Source organism: Phoenix dactylifera, chromosome 12 (genome assembly GCF_051530095.1).
Source record: "Phoenix dactylifera cultivar Ajwa chromosome 12, Ajwa_hap1_PhDact_Kaust_v1.1, whole genome shotgun sequence".
Lineage (NCBI taxonomy): Eukaryota > Viridiplantae > Streptophyta > Magnoliopsida > Arecales > Arecaceae > Phoenix > Phoenix dactylifera.
In genome coordinates, this window is record NC_143201.1 from 7,389,216 (window position 1) to 7,411,718 (window position 22,503).

Here is a 22,503-nt window from a genome sequence, read left to right on the forward strand (position 1 = left end):
AGATAATTGGGCGAGATATGAGAAAAGGAATCTAAAAATATGGAAAGGTGTATTTTTTGCCCTTTCAGATATGTTCAGGATATAGCTTTATAGTCTGTGTTAATAAGTAAAAACAATCTACTAGCTTGGGCCCATCTCTGAAGTGCAATTGAGAAATAAAAGGTGAGGAATGAGTTATTTCCAAATTAATTGTTATGAGATCATGATTAATTTTATTTGATGGTAATGATGATAATTGTTTTCTTGCCTTCATGGTTCAAGCTTTTACTACGAGAATGTCTAGTTTCATGCCAGTTTGAGTTGTCTATATTTTGGGTGGTTGAACTACTAAAAGGACAGGCTCCCACCATTGCGGGATCTAGAGAGGTTAAAATGTACGCAGCCTTATCCTGTGTAGAAAGGTTGCTTCCATGTTTTAAATCCATAATACCTAGCTCATAGTGGAGCAACCTTGCCATTATACCAGGAGCCACCTGTTGCGCTACTAAACTACTTTGTCTGTAATTGTAATTTTTTTTATTAAATGAGAATTTTGGACTTTTTTTATCCATCGGCCTTTGTTATCTACCAAATATGGAGAAGAATGAGAAAAACGGTATCCCAATAGTGACACTAATGTGAAGCTTTGAACAAATTATTTTTTCCATACATTTCAAAATTTTGTTTTTAGTTGAATGATTTGGACTGAATCTCTAGTCTAGACAGTTTGAGGAGCTTTTAAATAAAAAATTTGTAACCTAAAAAAAAATAGGAGCATCTAATAGATGGAAATGTTAGGCATGAAAGATGCATCTTCTTTAAGATAACAAAGGTTGTTGCAATAAGATATCATATATTCTTGGGTAGTTGCTCGTCAATAGATGCTCGAAGTCCTATGAACAATATGAATCGGGCTGGTGCCTAAGATGTGTGCATGATCCTGCAACCAGAGAAAATAAATTGGCAACTATTTTGAGGATTTGGGAAGCAAACATGCAAAATCATCTAACTATTGGATTCTTCAGCTTTAGCACAATCATAATAACATGTGCTCAAGCTCAGCTCATAACTCACCTGAATGGGCTAACTTTTAAGCCAAACTCAAGCTTATATCTCTTGCAGTTGGATCAATTATAAGATAAGCCCTAAAATACAGGTTCGACTCAACTAATTTTTAATTAAGTTTGAATGAGCCAGTTCTTGAGCCGAGCATGAGCTTTTCATGAGTGGTTAAATTTCATTAGTAACCCTACCCTATGAAACATGCAGAATACAACTTTTGTGGAAAGATGAATTTTAAAATCTATGATTATTGAAATTCAATATTTCCATGTCTCAGTCTTACATGTACTCTTATTTTGCTCTAGTTTGGTCTCTTTTGCTTTCAAGCTTGAGCATACTCTCAGTCCCTCATCCGCCTGACTAGTTGCTCATAAAACTTTGGTGATGCATGCAAGCTTCTCTTCTCCTCACTCATTTATTTCTTCAGTATGCGCAGGTCAAGCGAAGTTACCCAAAATCATTGTCTATGCAAATAAAAATTTCTAAACAAAGTATGAGGAAAACATGATTCAGGCCTGTTGTAACGGCCAAAACTTAATATAGTGATGCCTATATCCTTGAAAGCACTTCTGAGGATTGAGTTTCCTCTAGAGGGTTTTATGCCCCTTGAACATCGAAACATTAACTGACTTGTATTGTGGTATAATTGATCATGGCAGCTGTATTTTAATGATGACCTGGCTTCGAAAAATTAAATACAAAAGACAATTATTTGTCACTTTCTGTTTTCTTATTCTATTATTTTCCAATCTTATTTTGCAGATTTATGGATCAATTTTTTTCTAAAGATTTCACTCATCTACTTTTGTTTTTTATATGGAAAGTCTGTTCGTCAAAACATGATATTGTGAAGGTAGATTTATTATGAGAATCTGAGAGAAGCATATTCATTTTTGGCTCGTTGTTAGGCATTGGTCACATATTATACTAAGATAGCTGGACAAATGACATAAAGCATGAGTTCTTATATAATTCGATAAGATACTCTTTATCTAAGTAGTTGCCTTGTATGTCACCTATATGATTTCAGGCTGGCCTCAAAAGAACCTTAGGACCCTAAAACAGCTACCGTTCTATAAAATCCTTTTTAGAAGTTGTTAAATATCTTCTAGCCAACCAAAATAATGATTTCTAATTAAATTCAATACATCGGATGTGATTCCAATGCCATGAGTGTTATCCAGTGTTGCATGGTTATGAGCACAAGATTGGGAGTGTGTGATTTAGCAATAGGAATAAAACTAGATATGAGTACATGAGAAAATTAATATTCATAAATTGATATTTACATTATCATTCAATGTTGTAAATGTATTATTAAGGTGTTCTATTTTCTGTATAAAATTGACAAAGTGCTTTTTATTTGTTGAGTGCTGACATATGAGTGTGATTGTTCATAATGTTACCCTTGATTTGAAACATTCCATTAACTGGGGCTTTTCTTGACACATATGTCAAAAGGTTTATGCTGGTAAGTTAGTGATATTTCCACAGATCTTAAGTAGTGGTTAGATGAATATTAGGGTTCCAAAACTACCAATATATAAAACCTGCAAACAAGTTAGGAAGTACTTAGGGTGTCCGACACACATCCAACTCACAGACGCATGGTGACAGTGATTCTTCGGGCTGGACACAAAAGTCGATGCGCCACTAGTTTTATAAAAGTGACCAACTTCTTCAACACTTTCTCATTGGAAAGGATTTCACCTGCTGGAGAAGGTGGCAATAAATGGTTCAACATTTTTGGTTGTCTCAAATTTGTATTTAGGCCCTTCTTGGTCGGTGACTTTATGTTCAGTTATTAACTTCTTCAGAAAGAGGTGACTTTGCTAGCAAGGCTCGCAAACTCTTCTATAATTATTTGGTTTTGGAGTCTTGAAAAATCCTTGTGAACAGGGAGGTGCTGTCATGTGAGATATTTAGGTTCTTTGGTGATTCTTAGTTAATGTCGGCACCGACCTTATCCGGAGGATTTTCTTAAAAGGCTTTCTCCTGTAACATCTATGTAAGCACTTATAATCCTTTTTCTGTTGAGTTCAGTGTGTCCACCTGTGAAGATTGTCAACTATTGCTGGCAAGTCCTTGTCATGAGAATATGAACAAACGATATTGCTCACAAGTTTTCCTGATAAAATTTTTATGATGCGCTTTGAAAAGTGGCGCATCATGCCAACTTTATAGAATTAGTAGCTTATATTTGAGTAATCCTGAGCACATTGTTGGGAGCTTTTGCTCAGTGGCCTAGTAGCCTCACACTGACAAAGAAATCTGGGACATATTCTGAAAGCAGTGTTTTTAAGTATTCTGAAGGAAAAGAATAGATTCTAGTCCTTTACGGTTTCTATGTTGCTTGTGAATAGTTCGCTTCCTATCATGATAAAAGCAACTTCTTTTTAGCAAACACATTAGATGTCCAAAATGTTTAAACAACAGAAAATAAAATTACTGATAATTTCAGAAAAAAGAAAATGAGGGTAGTGAGACATTATAGAAATATGAAGCCTAATCCCCTGATTCTAAGGTTGGACACATCAAACCTACTTGCAACAGAAATACTTTAGTAACTCAGGTGCAGCTCAAAAAATCACTCAGCTGGTGTTTGTGTTCTCATGCTCCCTTTGTATTTGCATTGTGAACGGTGCCTCATATTGAAGCAAAGTGAATGGTGGAAGACAGTTGAATGACTTTCTTGAGTGATTTTTCTGAGTTACCATAGCACTGCTCTCCTTGCAATTATTTCTTATTGAATGGTACACATATAAGGATGGATCCTCCAACTTATAAATTTCCTTACAGTTCATTTCCCCTTACCACTATCAAAGTTATCTTTAATCATGCCTATGTCTTTTGAGACCTTTGACTTGATTGAAATTGCTTCACTTGATCTGCTGTTAGTGGCACTTCATAAATAGATCTTCAAAAAATGTATTTTCCCCCCTACATCTGATTGCCAATGGTATAACCATTTTATTTTTCTTTTCTGTGTTCATAAAATGGTGGTCTTATCAATGAGAATGCATTAGTGGTGGTTCAAGCCATGAAAAAAATGGCTCTTTTCCTGGACTCTTGGCTGATAGTAATCCTTTTGAGGAGGAACAGTTACATCCAATCTTTAGTTACTTCCTCGATGAGCTTTTGTTTGCAGTAAGGACTAATCTGGTGGCTTGTAAAATTGCTCATGACTTAATATTGCATACCTTGAGACTTTGTTATTCTGTAGATACCAGCAAATACATTAATGTCATTGATTTTGTCATCTTACGTACTTTAATTGCTCCTCCAGCTCGCATGCAGGAAACAGCAGGAGAAAACAAAACGACCGCCACCAGACGGTCAACTGGTGGCGGTTCGCATGGAGGGCATGGGGGTTCATCTGGTAATGGTGGTGATGGAGCCTCAGATGGCACTTCCAACACACCTGATGGAAGGGTAATCCCAGTGATTGGAGGGGGTCTGGCTGCTCCAAGGAATGGAGCTGCCGCTGGCCACCGGAGGCATAATGCAGCGAGCAGCACCCACAGCTGCTGCCTTCCCATTGTGCTCACTTCTACTGCACTTGGAGTCGTCTTTCTGGCTTTGTAAAGAGATATGCAAAGACACCTAAATATATACAAGATGCTCTGTATGCTGTCAACGTAATTTTAGAAATCATGTAACAATTTGTATAACTTATAATATTTTTCTTTATTAATATAATCCTATATCAACTTATATTATTTTTTTTAGCATGATCTTGTTAAAGTGATTTTAGAGATTACATAACAACCTGAATCACCCATAATATTTTTTTTTGTTAGTGCGATCCTACATCAGCTCATATTATTTTTCTTATATAATATCTGTACACAAATATATACAGCCCGTGAGATGTACTGTATGTGATGGAACAAAGAAATAAAATTACTTTTCTCTCTCTTTCTCTTTCTTATTTTTTTCTTCTTCTGCAAATATTTTAACATGGTATCAAAGCCACCGATAATCTTTTAATAGCTGCCGCTATCTATTCTGCCTTTACTATGTCGTCGTTGCCATGTCTAGAAGCTTTAATTGGAGACTCCTATTGTTGATCTATCGATCTCTATTTTATGGTAAATCAACACCCAAAGATCCACTATATTCTAGTGGATCCACAGAGTCTCTGTTTCCCTGCAAATCATCTATTTCCTAGTGAATCAATATTTGAAGATCTCATATTCCTTAGTACATCTGTATATCCTCTATTTTTAGTAGCTTAATACCCGAAAATTCTTTATTTGCTAATGGATCCGTAGTTTCTCTCTATCGCTTTTCTTTTTAGCTTCAGATCTTCGGTCATCTATCCTCATCATTGCTTAGTCCCTTTTTTTCCATCTCCGATTTTATTTGCTACCTCCGGCTCCTTCATCATCCAGTTCGAGGTCTCTTGCTTCTCTTTCATTGTGCCTCTGTCTATGAGGATCGTCAACCTTCAGTTGTCTTCTTTCTGAGCTCTGTCCTTACTGCAATTGTCATCTTCTATGTGTCTTCTCGCTGCCACATCATCAGATAAGTCAATCAGCTACATCGTCAAACACGTCATTCAAACACATCTACAAACACACCAGTTTGCTATGTTAGTCATGTCAATGGATGCATTAGTCTACTGCATCAGTTAGCTACGTCAGCATTGCTGTGAGACCCTGGAACTGGCCCGATCAACTTGACCGGCCCAGTCCCAAGTTTCGACCTCATATGCGGCGGCGAGATGGAAGGATCCATCCCGAAGGAGAAGGAGACTCTGATTTAGGGCTTCTTCTCCTCCTTTGTGGTATCAGGGAGAGCCGCCACACCCAAGAAGAGGGAGGTGGGGTTCTTCTTCGTGTTGCCGCCTAAGAGAGAGGGAGAGAGAGAGTCGTTAAAGCCATAGGGGGTGGTCCTTTTTCCTCCATTGCCGTCGGAGAGGAAGAAAGCCGCCGGACCTTCATCAGGGCTGAGGTAAGGCCTTCTCCTCCTCCTCTTTTGGTGATTAGCCATAGTGCATGGTGGTTTTGAGCTAGCCGATCGCTGAAATTGGGTCAAAAAAAAGGGTGTTCTATTCGACCCGGAAGCTCTTGCCACCAGCCTTGTTCGCCGCCGCCAACTGCCGGGGGTGGTCGGGCTTGCTCTGCCACCTCCTGCCGCTGTCAGGGCCGGCCACCGTGGCCGCCCTTGGGCTCGACCGAGGAGAGAAGAAGAAAAAGAAGGGGGGTCACGGGCCCCTATTTCGCCAAAGGAGAAGAGAGGAGTCAGGAGAGGAAGGAAAAAAGGAAAAAGAAAAGAAGAAGGAAAAAGAAAAAGAAAAGAGAATAAAAATTAAAAAATAAAAATAAATAAATAGATAAATAGAGGGGGTGGTTTATGGGTACGAATCCGAACTCGGGGTGCTATGCACTTCTACAGAGTCAGCCATGGGAGAATATTAAAATTTAAGTTTTTGTATACATATATTGTGATGAATTTTAAAAGAAGAATATGAGTTTTGGATATTAGGTTCTGCGAGGGATTTGCGGAATTAATTGGATTTGTTGTGCATCGAGTTCGTAAAGTAAGTGATGTAACCTCTTTACTAGATTTATCGACAAACTATATATGTTTTACGAATCGAATTATTCGTGATTACGAATTTGATGCATGGGTTATATGTATATTTTTAGAATATTGTATGACTCTAATTGGACGTATTTGCTTCTGATTTGGATTGTGTTTGATTGCTCTGACATTGTACCTTTCGGTTTGGAACACTGAACATAATGTGAGAAAAGATAATAACTTGAAATAAATTCAGACTCGCAGTCAGGCTATGTTGAGGATCCTGCCAATGGGGGCTAATACATTGGTATCGCAAGAAGACTAGTCGGTGATATGACCCTGCCACAGGGAACATGTGGTCTTAGTTCCTCGCTGTTGAGTTGAAGCTGATAAATTGAAAGAAATTAAGATTTAAACGATATTTGGTTTTGACACTGTATGTTTTCATAACTGAAATATGAAATAGAGAACTAATTAAACTTCAACCTAGCTATGTTGAGGACCCCGCCAATGGGGGCAGATACGTTGGTAATCGACTATTCTGAAGGACTCACCGCAAGAAGATTAGTCGGTGATGATGACCCTGCCACAGGAAACATATGGTCATAGTTCAGGATCGACAAGATAAATTGAATATGTGAAAGAATCTCAAAACCGTGAAAAGAATCTTAAGAATTTAAGAAATATTTGACTTGTACCTTGGAACTGCATATATGTTTATTTTCTACATATTATTGCTGATTCATCTAGCTAGAGTATTCATTACTTACTGGGTTGTTTAGCTCATTATACAATTTTTTGTTGTTTTACAGATTTCGAAAACTAGTCTATTGGGGTTCCAAAATAGGAGAGCGACTAGAAGGATTGTGGTGCAAGCTATCTTAGATTAGGGTTATTTAAGTTGAACTGTTATCTTGGATATTCATTATGATTGTTGGACATTGCAAGGTTTTGTTATTTTAAGAACTAAGTGTTGCATGCTGAAAAATTATTGTTCCGCTGCATATTTAGAACTGTGAGACTTTATGACTTGAGTTAGTCAATGGAATAAGATTGCATTTATTTAGTTGAATTATTTTCGGATTTATATAATTGAGATGTTGGTTAAGATGCCTTGTATGCTCGTAGGGAGAGTTTCCTATGGGTGTGCGGCGGTTGGCGCGACCTCCGGCTCACGATTTCGGGCCGGGGGCGTGACAATTGTCAAACACATCAGTGCGCTGCGTTAGCTTCCTAAAAGCCGCATCAGTTTCTAAGTAGCTATATCAGCTTCTGTTCTGCCATATCAAATTCTATATTGTCACATCAGCTTGACACATCAGTTTGCGATATCGGCTTTTAAGATGTTATGTTAACCCCTAATCTGCTACATCAGCTTTCAAGCTGCTATAGCAGCTCGTGTTTCGCCACATTAGACTCTATGCTGTAACATTAGCTCTTGATCTACTACCACATCAGCTTTTGAACTCCTATATCAGCTCCTAGTCTATCACGTCAGCTTCTAAGCTGCTACTTCAGCTTTTGATCTAGTACAACAATTTTTGGATATTCGTGATCTAGTTTTCAAACTCAACTTAGCACCTACAGTACCATCTTGACTTTGAAAAGGGATGTTAACATAATTTTACGGATCATGTAACAACTTACATCGCCCATAATATTTTTTCTATTAGCGTGATCCTATATTAGCCAATATTTTTTTTTTTGTTAGCAAGATCTTATTACAGTAATTTTAGAGATCATGTAACAATCTGTATTGTCTATAATATTTTTCTTTGTTAGCATGGTCCTATATCAGCCTATATTATTGTTCTTATATAAAGTTTATATGCAAGTATGTATTACTCCCGAGATGTACCAAATGTGATAGGATAAAGAAATAAAATTATCTGCCTTTTTCTCTTTTCTCTTTTCCTGCAAATATTTTAACAGTTTGGTATATTGAGTCTGGCCAGTTGACAATGATTATGAGATATCTGCTCTTGGTAAAAACATGGGTTGCTACCTCTTTGTTTTTGAACCACAGCTAGTGATCAGTTGAGCGTGCTTGTTCATTTGACATTGTACATGAGTAATTTGGTTTCTCTATTCCAGTACTCTGTTTTGGTTACAGATTAGTACTTCCATTATTATCTTTATTCATATTTAGTCGTCTATAATGAATGTTCTTCATATTTATCGAGTAGTTGATTCAGTTAGCTGGGCAATGTAATGAAAAAAGTTGCATAGGAGAAGCATCCATGACTGCATTAACAGGACATGATATGATATAATTTGTGGAATTAAAGAAGATGGTCTAAGCTTCTGTGTATTTCACTCCGGATTTTACCTGTCAATTTTTTAGATAGAATTGTCCTTAGTTTTTTTTTTCAAAAAGAAAAATCAGTTTATCTTTTTTGAAACTAATTGATAATAAAAGTCTGACTACTCGGCAAACAGGATAGCATGTTAGCTTTAGTATCTATTTTCTTTCTTTTAATTGCTTGATTCAAACATCTCTTGAATCGAAGACTGACTTTTATAGATTATGTAATACTTAAAATTTTATATTTTTAGTTTGATAGAATTGTTTAATTAAAAATCTTCTAACTTGGACGCTTCTTTCTCGCTACTCTGCAAGGGCTGTAGAAAGGGAAGCTCCAAATGGTGAATGACCCGGCCACGAGCAGCCCCTGTGCATCGGTTCATCCCAAGATCATCCATCCTTTTATTTTTTTCTTTTTTTTTTGATAAAAGCAGTATTTTATATCACTCTAACATGCGTACAACCTGCCAAATTAGAAAAAAAATAAACAGTACAGAGGAGTGGATATCTCTGATGCTCCTTTCTTCAAGTCTATCCGAACACTCTAAACGAGTTCTAGGCCTTTTTAGCCATTTACATGCTCCGTTCTTTATGTTTATTCCTGCATTTTTGAATTTTATATCTTAATTTTTAAAAACCTAAAACCAAAAATTGTAGTGATGATACCAAATAGGACTCAAATGAAAACTTCAAAGCCCCACTTTGCCTTTTTTTTTTGGTAAAATGGATGAATAAATCATTTAAAATGAGTATAAATAATTCATAAAAATTAGAAAATAAAATATTTAAAAAAGTTTTAGAAGAAACAAAGAAAAATTCTATAATGTAAATTCAGTATGCTTAGCTATATAGCTCACCTTCTAATATACAAGAAATTCTTAAATATGATAATCCCATGATCCATCATCCTATGATCGCAATTGATGACCCGACCCATCAACCTGACCTGTGACAATCTGCTTTAAGCATGTTTGAATTTGACAATTGACATAAATGGATCAACCTGCCTCGACTTGTTTATTAAATGAGTTGGATTCAAATTTAGATCTTTAATCCATTCAACTCATTTTGACCTGTTTAATAATTAATTAGATTGCAACATAACCCAACCCATTTAACCTATTTAAAATCTGTTTAAGCTATTTAAAATATACTTAATCTATTTCTGACCTATTTAATCAAATCCGTTTAACCTGTTTCATCTTTTTAAATTTATTTAACTCATTTAATTTGTTTATGCTGATTTTATCTGTTTAAAAAATAAGTTATGTAGATTCGCATCGTATTAATTACCTACCGACCTATTTATTTAATAAATAGATCCGATACAGTTTTAAAATTTTGATCAATTTAATAAATAAATTGAATTCGAATTAATAAATTTTTAATTCGATGCATGTCCGATTTAATTCATATCGATCCGATCTGATTCGGTTGTCGCCCATTATTAATAATGTCACTACCATCTCGCATCCCGCTTTGCATTCCATGCGCCTCCGATAATGGAGCGCTCTTGAACCACTCCATGTGAATGGCGGCGGTTCGCCCAACTACTTCGGTCGCCCTTGAGACGACGACCTCATTGTCGTCTTGATCACGTGGATCCCACGTGCCTAATGCTCTAGTACAGCAGCAAACCAGCCGACGACAGTAAATCGACAGTGTCCAAGAACCGGAAAAAAAATCCGTACGGAGAGAAATAATGAGCAACCGGCGGCGGTGGAGCTGGAGCTCCGCCCTGATCGGCGCGGCTTCCGCCACGGCGGCGGCCACCATCATTTGGGGTCGGCCGAGGGACCCCACCTTCCACCTCATCTCCATCACCCTCTCCTCCTTCCACCTCAACCTTCCCCTCCTCGACATCGATCTCAACCTCACCGTCCACGTCACCAACCCCAACGTCGTCCCGGTCCGCTACTCCGCCGCCACCGTCTCCATCTTCTACGCCGGCTCCCGCCTCGGCTCCGCCCAGCTCAACGCCGGCTCTCAGCCCCCCATGTCCTGCCAGCTCCTCCGCCTCCCCGCCCGCCTCGAAGCCCTCGAGCTCGCCCACCATGCTCCGGCCCTCCTCGCCGACGCCGCCCGCCGCGAGATCGCCCTCGACGCCTCTGTCGACATTGCCGGCACCGCCCAGGTCCTCTGGTGGGCGCACCGCTTCAGCGTCCAGGCCAACAGCCACGTCCTCGTCGACCCCATCTTCCTCGAGGTCATCGACCAGGAAAACCACTCCGAGACCCACCTCTACCTTGGCTAATTGTAGCCATGGAAAATTTGGAAGCACCTCTCTCGTTATTGTTAAGAATCAATGCCCTTTCTGATGCAAATAGTAACTGTTTGACAAAATGCTTGCGGTCACACAAATATTGCACTCTTTTGCTTTGTTTTCTCTTTCTTCCATACATCACAATAGTACAAATGGATAGAATGGGGAGCTAAGTTAGCTCCCTCCCTGGCTTTAAATTTATACCAGCAGATGATAAAATTACAGTACATGAAATGAGGGAAGGAACTCCAAAGAAATAGAGGGAGAAAAACCCAACTTCCATGATGCTTTGAGGTCGAATAGGTATCAATCAGTTGAGCTGGACGAGTGGAGAGCGTGGTATGAGAGACGGTTTGGGCTCCTTGGACTCGTATGGATGGTTCTCCCGGAACTCTTCAAGGAGGGCTTCTATGGGCATGGCTCGAAGAGATTCGATTGTTCCCCTGCTTGGTATATCTGGTTCCGACCTTGTTGGGGTTTCTCCCGTTGGTTCATAGTCCTGTAAGGATGGGTCATTTCATGTTATGGTATAGTAAATTAAGAGCACTGTCGGCCATCCATCCTAGCCTGTATGTGAGCGGCATTTTACTTGAAATAAAACTAGTGACTAATCAATCTGAGAGAGAGAGAGAGAGCCAGTTTATTTTGTTGGATCCTAACCATGTAGGTGTTTTGGAATGTGTCCTCCGCATGGCTATTAATCTCTGTTGCCTGGCTTGATTGTTCCTCTTGCAGTTTATGCAGGGTTGCTGAGTGAGCTTCGACTGCTGCCATCACTCCAGCGGCTGAGTTGCGCTCATGATCAATCACAGCTGAAACAAATTAATTCAAGATATGTCAAAAACTTTAAAAATTTACAAGTTACTTTTCTTCATATTGCTTTCTTGTGTTACAGAGCATCAAAGGGGGCAGATAAAAAGATGAGCCAATCAACTCACTATCAAAATGCTGAAGAACATCTTTGCTATTTTTCGCTACATCCTCTTCTGCTGCCATTCTTGCTGAAGCAACCTCAGCATCATGCTGATCATTGCTCTCAATGGCACTCCTGCAATGAAGTTATGCAACCATGGGTTTGATGCAAGAAAATGGAAAGAGAAAACAAGATGAATGAGAAACCACAGGACTTACCTTACAAGTGCTTCAATTTCAGCAACGTGTTTGCTGCTCATCTCACTAACAGATGCATGTGTCTTCTTCCACTGTTGAGAAGTAGCATCAACAGAGTTTACACTGAGGCATAAAGAATGCAGTGAGGAAAATGATAAGATGGATCCATGAAAGTAAGAGAGGAACAAAGAAGAGAACTAGAATATACCACTGTTGGAGCATGAGTTCCATGCGACAATGTTTTGCTGCTGAAAAGTTAGAACCGTCCTCTGAATCTTGCTCTGCCTGCTTGGAATATTCTTCCCACTTCCTCTTAGCATCAGTTGTGACGATGTCCATTGATGATGCATGGTTATCCATAATTGCTTTGCTATCTCGAGCAGCATCTCCCAGTCCAGTGAGCCTCACTTCCACCTGCAAGTCAAATCATCTTATAATTTAACTGGAAACAACCAGAAAAAAAAAAGCCCAGATAAGATGATAGAAAATCAGGACAGACCAGTTCTTTCTGCCGGCGCATGTGACTGGACACTAAATTGGTTATGCCTGCTAAAAGTTTCTCTTCTTCTGATCTAGATTGTTCCTGCTTACAGTGTTCAATGATTAGATGCTCTATGAAGACAAATTTGCAGTACTGGATAATAACATGTTGCAAGCAGTGTACCTCATATGCCTTTTGGAAATCAGCAATGCTCTTCACCTGAGCCTCATGTACCAAAGTTGAGTCATTCTGAAATTCTTTTGTTCCCTTCCCTATCTTTTCAAGCAGCTCAAGAATAAAATTGGACATCTCCTTTGTCCGATCCAAATTAACTTGAAATTTCTGCGCAAGTTTAACATCAGCAAAGTCCAATGAACCTCTGAATTAGGTTCTCATTATATTCATGAAATAATAGACTCTGAAAAAAAAATTATATAACAAACCTCACGAAGTTCACGGGTGAAATTTGCAATCTCTCCTCGGTGAATTGACAATATGCTTTGCAGATCACTAAAAATCAGATCTGCTTCGCTTTGCCCCAAGGCAAGTAACTGATGCAAAAGAAAGCAGCCTTTTTGTGGTGAAAGAGGAAGTCTTATGATGTGAATTCAGAAATCCAGATAAATATAGCTACTCACCTGATCAAGAGAGCAGGTATTGGCAGAAATCATGGATGACATCTCTTCTAAGCTGGCATTGCTGCTTGCCTTATGCAAACGCACTACATTTTGTAGTGCTTCCATATGGGAAGTATACAAAGCTCTTGAAGCTGACACTTTCCTTTTCAGCTCTGATACTGCCTGAATGCAGAATATCAATAGGGAAATAGGAAGGTAAAGAAATCATAACAGTGGAAATATTTGAAGATCAAGAAAGTGACTTTTGAAGGTTAGGAAACCTCTTTATCATCATAGGTACCTTGTCATGGAAATCAAGGCTAGATTGACATAGTTTCTCAACAGACTGAAGGTGTTCATTTTGCCGATCCAAGGATGCAACAACAGTATTACAAAGTGTTCCAACCCTTGTTGCAAGATCAGCCCGAAAATTGTTCACAATAGATCTGTTGGCAGTATTCAGTTTGTCTTCTCTAGCTGTGGCATCATGTTTAAACATGAGAACATAGTAACCTTAAATGTTAGGGAATAACAAATAGGATCGGCAACATAGTGTGCAAGTAGAGCAGTGTATGAGAAGCAAAACATACCTATTTTAGAAAACAATGAAGCATTATCACGTAGAGATTTTTCCAAGTCGGATCTCAGAACACAGGCTTGATGTGCCAAAGCATTTTCTGTTTCACGCATTGCAAAGATTAAGAAGTTGTTATAGTCTTTGAAACATTAAACATTTATTAATTATACAGACCTGCTTTCCTCTGCTCTGATATAACAAAATCTTTCTCCTTCAGAGTATACTGAGCTTGCTTCAGATCTTCTCTGGCAGCAGCCAATAACTTGCTAGTGTGCTCCAAACTTTTCTGCATATTAAAAGAGCTTAAGACAGATATATGACAAAAAAAAAAAAGAAACACAGAGAATCTTGAAAAAAAAAGGACTTTGGAAGACTCCAACTCAAATTACCTCGGTGGCATCAAGCTTTTTGCTCAGGTCATCAGACTGTTGAAGTTGAGTATTATACCTTTCTTGTAGATCCTCAATTTGCTTTTGATGAAATGCAGAAAGACAAATACCGATTCAGAAACTGAAAAGCTTAAATAGGACAATTTATAAATCAAGGACATGCAAAAAAAAAATGTTCTGACCTTTTGATTGTTTTCGAGCAAGACCCCCATTTGTTCAATTTGTTCTGCCATTGCCTTTAAGTAACAAAACACAGAGACTCAGTCAACATTATAAATAATATTGCAAGTTTTGTTGCAGAATATAAATGTTACAGGAATGTGTAGACTTTAGATAGTGAGATGGAAACATCAGGACAATCCACATATCCTTCATGGGACACCATAGTGGGGGTTTCAGAAGTAGGTTTGCAGACAATTATGAAAAACTGAAGCTAAAGCCATAAATGAATTGTGGTGACACTGACTATAGGATGACTCATAAAGCCAATCCCAAAAAGGTGGGTTGAGGCTTTCAAGGTTGCATACACCCTAAAAGGACCTGATGATGTACACGATACTAGTGGTAGCTTATTTTTTTATGTTAAAATATCATTGACATATTATGAGAGACTTTTTCATGTTTCATGGAACTGACATTTAATATGGCAGCATATTTTTGGGGGAGAGAGAGAGAGAGATGGACAGCATAGTTAGCCCAATACCTTCCGTTCGCTCTCTTCTTGATGGTAGCGTTCTTTTGGTATGTAAACTCCAACTTTCTCACGAGCAGCATACACCTCTGAAAAAGAAAAGCTTTTAGTCCATTTAATAATGCTGCAGTATACAATTGACCGCCAATAGATGGCTACTTACCTGCTTTTAGACGCTCAATTTCTCCATAGAGATCTTTGATTAATGTACATTTCATCATTTTTTGGTTTACCTGCAATTATTAAAAACAACAGAAATTAAGATGAGTAACTCGTAACTAACAAAGTCATATGAGGATGATTTACAAGCCTTGTCCCAATTATTTGGATCACGAGGACTAATGGTAATTGTGAAATGAGCATAAATAACATGGTGGCACTATCCTTCTCTCAAAAGAAAATATCAGCATTATCAGAATATATTGCAAACCATCATCAGCAGAGCTCTTTCAAATGCACAGCTAATGATTCTGTAAGCATTTAGTAGTTCAAATAAGTTCAGCAGAGCTCTTTCAAATGCACAGCTAATGATTCTGTAGGCATTTAGTAGTTCAAATAAGTAGTACATTTGGATCATGATTCAGTCAGCCCTGACTCAGACCACATATTTTGTTACAATCTATGAATTATCAAATTGGCACTAGATTAGTTTCCTCAAGTACAATGAAGAGAGCGACATAGAGAGAGCTAAAGACAAAAACCATTTGTTGATATGTTATTCTAACGAATGATTACAGGCATTGAGTAGTTGAAAGAACTAGAACATTTTGAATCTTTGATCCTAAGTCTGTCGGCCTGGTTCAGAGGTCATATATTCTGCTACAATCTAGGATCATTTGATTGATGTTAGACTAGTTTACTTAAGTACACAGATATCAAGAAAGCTAAAGACAAAAACATCTATTGATACTTTATTCTTAAAAGACTTATTTTTTCATGGCATGATATTTAAGATCTTATTTCACTTTCATAGATATTACATAGAAGATGCAAAGGTTAAGATGTTCTGGTGATGTCAACATAGTGGAACTGGATCAGCTGATCCAGTTTTGGAAAAACTGGAGACTTTACTACCAAACAAGACAGACCATTTTTTTTCTAAACCCATGATAATGTCAGATTACTGCAGTTTTAAAAGTGATGAAGCAACATAAACTTCATGTAAGTCGTATTCACACCTACATAAAACAAGAGTGGAATCCACAGTTTCCAACCTTCAAATGTGCCTTACATTTTTCCATCTAGAGAATTGCTTACAAAGTCTCATGAATCATGCCTTGTAAATCACTGGGATAACAAGTTCCAAAATCATCTCTAAATAGCTTCTGAAACTGAAAAACACCTTCTCGATGATATATATGTGCAAGGTTGAATGGTATAAATGTCTAAAGTACATGCCAAGTTAGCACAGGATGAAAGAAACAGATGTGCACCTAAAGAATGGAACTAACTGATCTTTTCTTGATATATACCAAAATAAATTACATTATCTGAACAAACAAAAATGGGGAAGAAGAATGCACCTCAGGTCTGTTCTTTATATTCTTCGCCCTATGAGCATAGTCTAGTGTACTAAGGGTTTCCTCAAGACAGTGTACAGATGGTGATACAGTAGCTATTATGCATGTCTTAGTTCTTCCACCCAGTGAATCACGAAGTAACCGTGTCAGCTTGCTGTCCCTGCATGTCCAAGAAATAAACTTTTAAAACAAGTGGCTGGAAGAGTATCAAGATGAGCAGCTAGAGATGATCAAAGTATGATAAGTGTCATATTTCAAAGTTTAAACCTGTAGGGAACATGTCCTAGATGTTCCACAAGAGCAGTAATGACACGGCCCAGAGTAAGTAAGCTTTTGTTTATCTCTCCAGCTTCTCTTGCGCGACCCTTCAAAAAAAAAAGAAGCTCAGAAAGGTAGAGATTTACGAACAGGTTCCAAATTATCAATCATAGAACTAAATCAGATAGATAATAGTGCACTATATTACTTAAAATAAGCTAACAAAAAAGTGTCAGTAGAATAAAATTCTGACTATAATGCACTACCTCCCTGGCACCTGAACGAGAAATATTCTCTGACCCAGCAAGGTCAACCAAATTTAGTTTCCCACATTTGATCAGCTCTTCACCTTCTGGAGTTGCCTCTTTGATGTGAATGGTAATAGAAAATAGAGAATGTGACCGACTGAAATTATGAAATAAAAAAGTATTAAAATAAGCAGAAGCAATTACATAGCACATTTCATGAAGACAATTGCAAGTATCACCTGGATTGTTTGTTTAATAAAGTCTCTGCAGTACGGCGTTTTGCAGACCCCCTTTCTAGAAGTGAAAATATTTCATCTGCACTTGTTACTATTTCTTCCTCTAGGCCTCTCACCAACACACCTCCTTTACCATCCTCCATGAGAGGTAATGGCTTTTTCTGCTTGTCCTCCACAGAAATTTTGGACAACTCTTCTGGAGCAAGCAAATCGGTGATTTCCTCATTATACAGCTCTAGGAAAGTAACCTTAACACTGTATTCAGCATTTTGACTTTCTAACGTGTCAAAAATCTGTTTGACAGCTCTTGGTATGACACCCGCATCTGCAGGTAACTGGCCTTTAGGCCCACTCTGCAAGGATGGTTTCCACAAAAGAATAAAAGCCATTCTTATGGTAGCATATATTTGTAAAGTGCAATGAGTTTCTGGAAGAACCCCATTGGAAAATGATAGCAGGCAACAAAAAACTTTTCTAATCTAAAGTCCAAAACCTACCTTAGCTCTTTTGCATTCACCTTCCATTGTGTAAGTTTTCCCTGTGCCAGTTTGACCATAAGCGAATATAGTACAGTTGAAACCCTCTAAGACCTCATTTACAATTGGAATCACTGCTTGGTCATAAAGAACTTTCTGCTTAGCTGAGGGACCAAAGACCTGTGAAAATAGATATTTGTAACCAACATGAGATGTCTGAATTTATATGAAATACAAATTAGTTATGGAAGCACAGAATATTCATGTCAAACATGGAGGGGAATGCTATAGTCAGAATACATGCTGCTTCAATAAAAGGTCATACTAAACACACTGCAAGGAGCCAGACAGATGTTTTCATTTTTTCCTTCTACTGAAAAAACTGGGGACCATTCATCCATACCAAAATATCATACAGTTAGCACATCAGCACAGGTCAAAATAGCATGTAGAACCATCAATAAATCCACAACACACCATCGAGAATCCAAGCCTGTGAGTCAGCCTGGAGTAGCCAGCCAATTAGCAACATATGGTCAGTAATAACCAGGGTTGCAGACACCTGTAGTGGCTTTAAGGTCAAAAAATCATTCGAACTACCAATACTCTTGAGCTTGGCCAACTAGTCTGTGTTGCCTGTTGGAGTGTGACAAAATTCAGCTCCATTAGAAGGTGCAGATCCTTATCTTGACAAGCAAAGAATGACCACCAATACAGATAAAGACTAACCAATACAAAGAGTAGTTTAATGTGTTTCTGGAGATTTAGTCCTGCAAATAGGCACTGCTATCTTTCACAGTCTCAACCAGTAGCTTCCACTTCTGCATCAACCAACTAGTTGCGAGAAAAGTTCTTAGTACTCAATTCAAGCTAGCTACTATATGATCATTTCCAACAAACATAGAAGGCCTGAGCTGCAGAGTACAAAGGCACTCATGAAATAGCACTTACTGACTTGCCTATATATAGGCTTGAAAATGACAAACAGTCATGACTAGTTTCTGACACATGCTCTGCATGTGCAATCCAGTGCAAGTGTTTGGTGGGTAGACAAAATGCAAGAGAAAGGAAGGTAAACAGAGTAGGCCAAACACCAAACTCAAGGTAGAAAGTAGGGGGGAGCATATGGAGTCGGTTTCTTAAAGAACTGCAAATTATACACAATATAGTTCACATTATGACTAGCTTACCACATCAACCAATTGCTCATGTAACGTCACGTCACATGGGTGTTTGTGTCGATAATATAGGGTTGTGCATCTGCAATTCAATGTAAGCCAACAAAATTTGGCAACTGACTGGAGTATGTGATAATGTGATAGACATCGACCTAGTTTGGAGACCCAAATAAAATCTGAAATTGATGGGGCAATCATCAAGCACACAAAAGATGCGAGTTTTAGAGCAGTTCCCATTAGAAAATGCTCATTTCTTATTAGGAGTATCAAAGAATATTACTTGTGTCTTTATCACATTGCACAGTACTGCCTCTGGTGATATGTTTAGAAGCATACTAAACTAAATCTTCCCCAAACAGAATCAAGTTTCAATATTTAACAACGAACATAAACTTAGCAATATCATCCTTATTCTCATTTAAATACATCCCATTCCTGACTAAAATCATTTCATCAAAGGAACTATTATGTTAATGAGTTCTTGATTATCTCTAACCACTAAATAGTTGGAGACGTTCATCTCAGCATTATATTTAAACTGATAGTTTCAAAGGAATTATTATAATATAAACTTACAGATCAATGTTAAGGATAAAGTTTTGGTCACTAGACAGTAGCAGGGGTTTTATGGAAAGATGTACTCATGGGCCATGGCATGAGATAATATCAATTTACAACGTCATCAAACTCAACCAGCAAGAAGAAATGTTTAAATCATTTCAAAGAAAGAACAGGTACACTAACAAAGCATGAGTCCTGAAAATGCTACCAAAATGTCTGCATTAAGAACCTAATTAAGTCAAATATTATAATACCAATTAAATAACAAACAAACACTAAAACTAGTGCAAAGTAACAAAGGAAAGGCAAGGACAAACTAGTGAACTTAAGCCACAATTTCACAGGCATATATGTAGCACCAACTGAAAGCATCTTACCTGTTAATCATGAATCGCTCTCGTATCTGCCTCTCTATCAAATTATTGCTTTTATAAAAAAAACTAAATCGATCAAATCATTTTCATATATCATACTCCTTCAACATTATATTACCAATAAACAACCAGTAATTCTTTTGGCTCCCCATCATGCATAAAAATTGAAAAAAAAAATGGACGAAATGCCTGAATTGAATCAACAATGAGGTATCCCAACTTTTTCTTTATGCCATTAGTCACAAGATTTCTTATGTCAGGAAAAGCAACAGATGTGAAGCTGATACAAACTGCCATCCACACTGAATATAAATAACATCAGTAAATGAAAAGGACAATAAAAAACTTCCCACTGAATTGTATTGCCAAAATTTCAATTTTTTATCATAAGGGGACAGAAAAGCTACTGTGGTGATGGCTTGATTTCAAAAATGCCAGTGCAGCTTAAACTAATTCAATCAATTTAATAGTCAATATCTATAAAAAAAAGCTCAACGAAATTTTCATGGTATATGTCCCCACCAAATTGCTTCCAGATAACAAGAAGCAATAACCAAAAAAAAAAAAACATGATACAGAATAGAAATTAGCAAGTCGTAATGCAGCAAAAAAAAACCCTAGAAATGAGTAGCAGATACCTTGTCGAACGTAAAAACCCTATCAATTTGCTTCCCTGCGATAGTCTGCGTGACGGCAACCTCTCTCTGGTATTCATTGCAGGTCACGACCTGCGGCGCGTTATTCCTCAGCTCGTCATCGTTGAATGGCCTGCGAAAAAATAAGCAATCAGTCACCAGAAGTAAGAAGTCACAATCAAACAACATCAACACTATCTCGAACCGAGTCTGTATCTCTCAAAAATTACGGCATAGATCTATCCCTAGATCGGGGAAAGGGAAAAACCCTAACCCTAATAGAATAGATCAGAATAAAAATTCCTTTTTTCCTTGGTACCTGCAGCGCAAGAGGACCTGAACGTTTACGGCCTTATCTTTCTCGTGGCGAGATCCCATCGCAGAAGAGAAGAGAGAGCGCTGCTGAGACCTCGAAGCTCCTTTAATGGCGACGAAAGGAGACAAAGCTCTCTCTCTCTCTCTATCTCTCTCTCTCAATTCTATTTCGTTTTATTTTTATAGAGGGAGAGCGGGATCGGGAGGGTATTTGAAATTTGGAGCGCCGCCTCGTGAAACTAGAATGTGTATCGGCCGTCTGATTTTTGGTTCAGAAAAACGGACGGTTCAGATGGTGGGGAGAATAGTTCGCCTGTTTGACTACATTGGCCTTAACTTGTAGTTGGATTTACTTAATCATCCTACATTCGATTAGCGCGGATCCGGTGCCGACCACCGATCGGCGAATGTCACCGTTGGATGAATTCCAGGCGGTGATCTCAAGGCAAAGCCCGGTTTTGGGTCACAAGACTCGCTCAATCGACTATTGCAATCTGAAAGGTGATATAAAATTAGCAATTGAGTGAGATGAAAAGGATTGTGTTGGCCCTGGTTAAGAAAAATCCAACACCAGACCAATCATCATTGGTTCTCAATTTTTGAAGTTAGAATTTAATCAATTAATGTCAGAATCAAGCCAACGCAATGCAACTGATATCAAATTGGCTTGTGTCTCTTCTTAAATTATCATATAATAATAAGAATAAATATATTAGTAAAGAATTTATTTGTTTTAATTTAAAAAATTAATTTAAAATAGATATATAAATTATTAGGCAGCCGGTTCAAATATGGGCACTCTCATTCCTCCACAACCATGAAAAATAATTTTATATCCATGTTCTCTACAATTATAAAACGTTTTTATAATTTTATTAGACAACTAAATCGAGTATGTACCCTTTCATCTTTCTATAATCATTGCAATCATTTTTATATCTTTTCTCTCTATAATCAGGATTCATTTCCGTATTTATGTTCTCTTTAATCATGAGATTATTTATTGTTGACTTCTATTATCTTACATACCTTATAGTTATTTTTAAGATCATTGAATTTGTATTTCTTGCCATCCCAGAAATTATAGAATTTAATTCTATGAAATTATATATATTTAAGAAAATGTAATTGAAAAGAATAAATCATTCTTTCTAACCAATTTTCTCATGGTATTAGAGCGAGACATCTAACATTCTATCTCCTCTTCATTGCAATCTATTGCACTCCTTGCATCCTATCACAATAAGCATATCGAAAGAAGTTGCCTCAAACAAATCCAATAGCATCAACAATGATGATTGTATGATATTTGACTTGAACTCTCATTATTATTTGCATTATTACTCTGGTAGTCTACATACTATACTAACTCCACAAGTTCTTATTATTGATAACCATAGTAATTGGTGGCTTGAGGTTATTATTGTCCTTAGAGCAAAAGAATAAATTTTGTGGTTGCTTCTATCTCTAAACTAATTGCACACAATCCTACTACTAAGGCAAGGAAGGATGCAACCATATTGTTTTGTCTAAGTTATTGAATATTATTAATATAGATTTTGTTGATAGTGTTGCTTATGTTGAGACTACTCAAGAGTTATCCTGACCACTTGTTAAACCTACATAAAGAATAGCATTTGGTCAGTTGCATATGGCCAAGTATAGTGATTTAACATGGAAGCCCTGTGAAGGAGTGGCC

At 37.6% G+C, this 22,503-nt stretch overlaps 2 protein-coding genes and 1 long non-coding RNA gene across 4 annotated transcripts; 2 read left to right on the top strand and 1 right to left on the bottom strand.

Moving 5' to 3' along the window:
• Positions 1-69: 69 nt before the first annotated feature.
• LOC149751524 (uncharacterized) lies at positions 70-4,760 on the top strand. Its single transcript, XR_016397980.1, has 2 exons — positions 70-4,188; positions 4,328-4,760. It is a non-coding gene; the product is annotated as an uncharacterized LOC149751524 (long non-coding RNA).
• A 5,710-nt stretch (positions 4,761-10,470) lies between these two features.
• On the top strand, positions 10,471-13,068 carry LOC103718874 (Late embryogenesis abundant (LEA) hydroxyproline-rich glycoprotein family). The gene has a single exon (XM_088708166.2). The coding sequence runs from the start codon at positions 10,578-10,580 to the stop codon at positions 11,127-11,129; it is 552 nt and encodes a 183-aa protein (XP_088564292.1). The 5' UTR covers positions 10,471-10,577; the 3' UTR covers positions 11,130-13,068.
• LOC103718875 (P-loop containing nucleoside triphosphate hydrolases superfamily protein) lies at positions 11,207-20,981 on the bottom strand. Of its 2 annotated transcripts, XM_008807875.4 has the most exons (23): positions 20,809-20,981; positions 20,493-20,622; positions 17,763-17,921; positions 17,269-17,618; positions 17,048-17,186; positions 16,791-16,888; positions 16,527-16,683; positions 15,167-15,236; positions 15,016-15,092; positions 14,495-14,548; positions 14,313-14,393; positions 14,098-14,209; positions 13,937-14,023; positions 13,648-13,823; positions 13,368-13,529; positions 13,173-13,280; positions 12,913-13,071; positions 12,748-12,831; positions 12,457-12,662; positions 12,270-12,371; positions 12,077-12,186; positions 11,799-11,950; positions 11,207-11,637 (listed from the first exon to the last, which is right to left on the bottom strand). In XM_008807875.4, exons 1-23 carry the CDS (start codon positions 20,865-20,867, stop codon positions 11,449-11,451), a joined length of 3,021 nt encoding a protein of 1,006 aa, XP_008806097.4. In that variant the 5' UTR covers positions 20,868-20,981; the 3' UTR covers positions 11,207-11,448. The 2 variants fall into 2 exon arrangements, with proteins under 2 accessions (XP_008806097.4, XP_017701147.4); XM_017845658.4 differs by having other exon boundaries at positions 12,748-13,071; positions 20,809-20,979.
• Between the last annotated feature and the right edge of the window lie 1,522 nt (positions 20,982-22,503).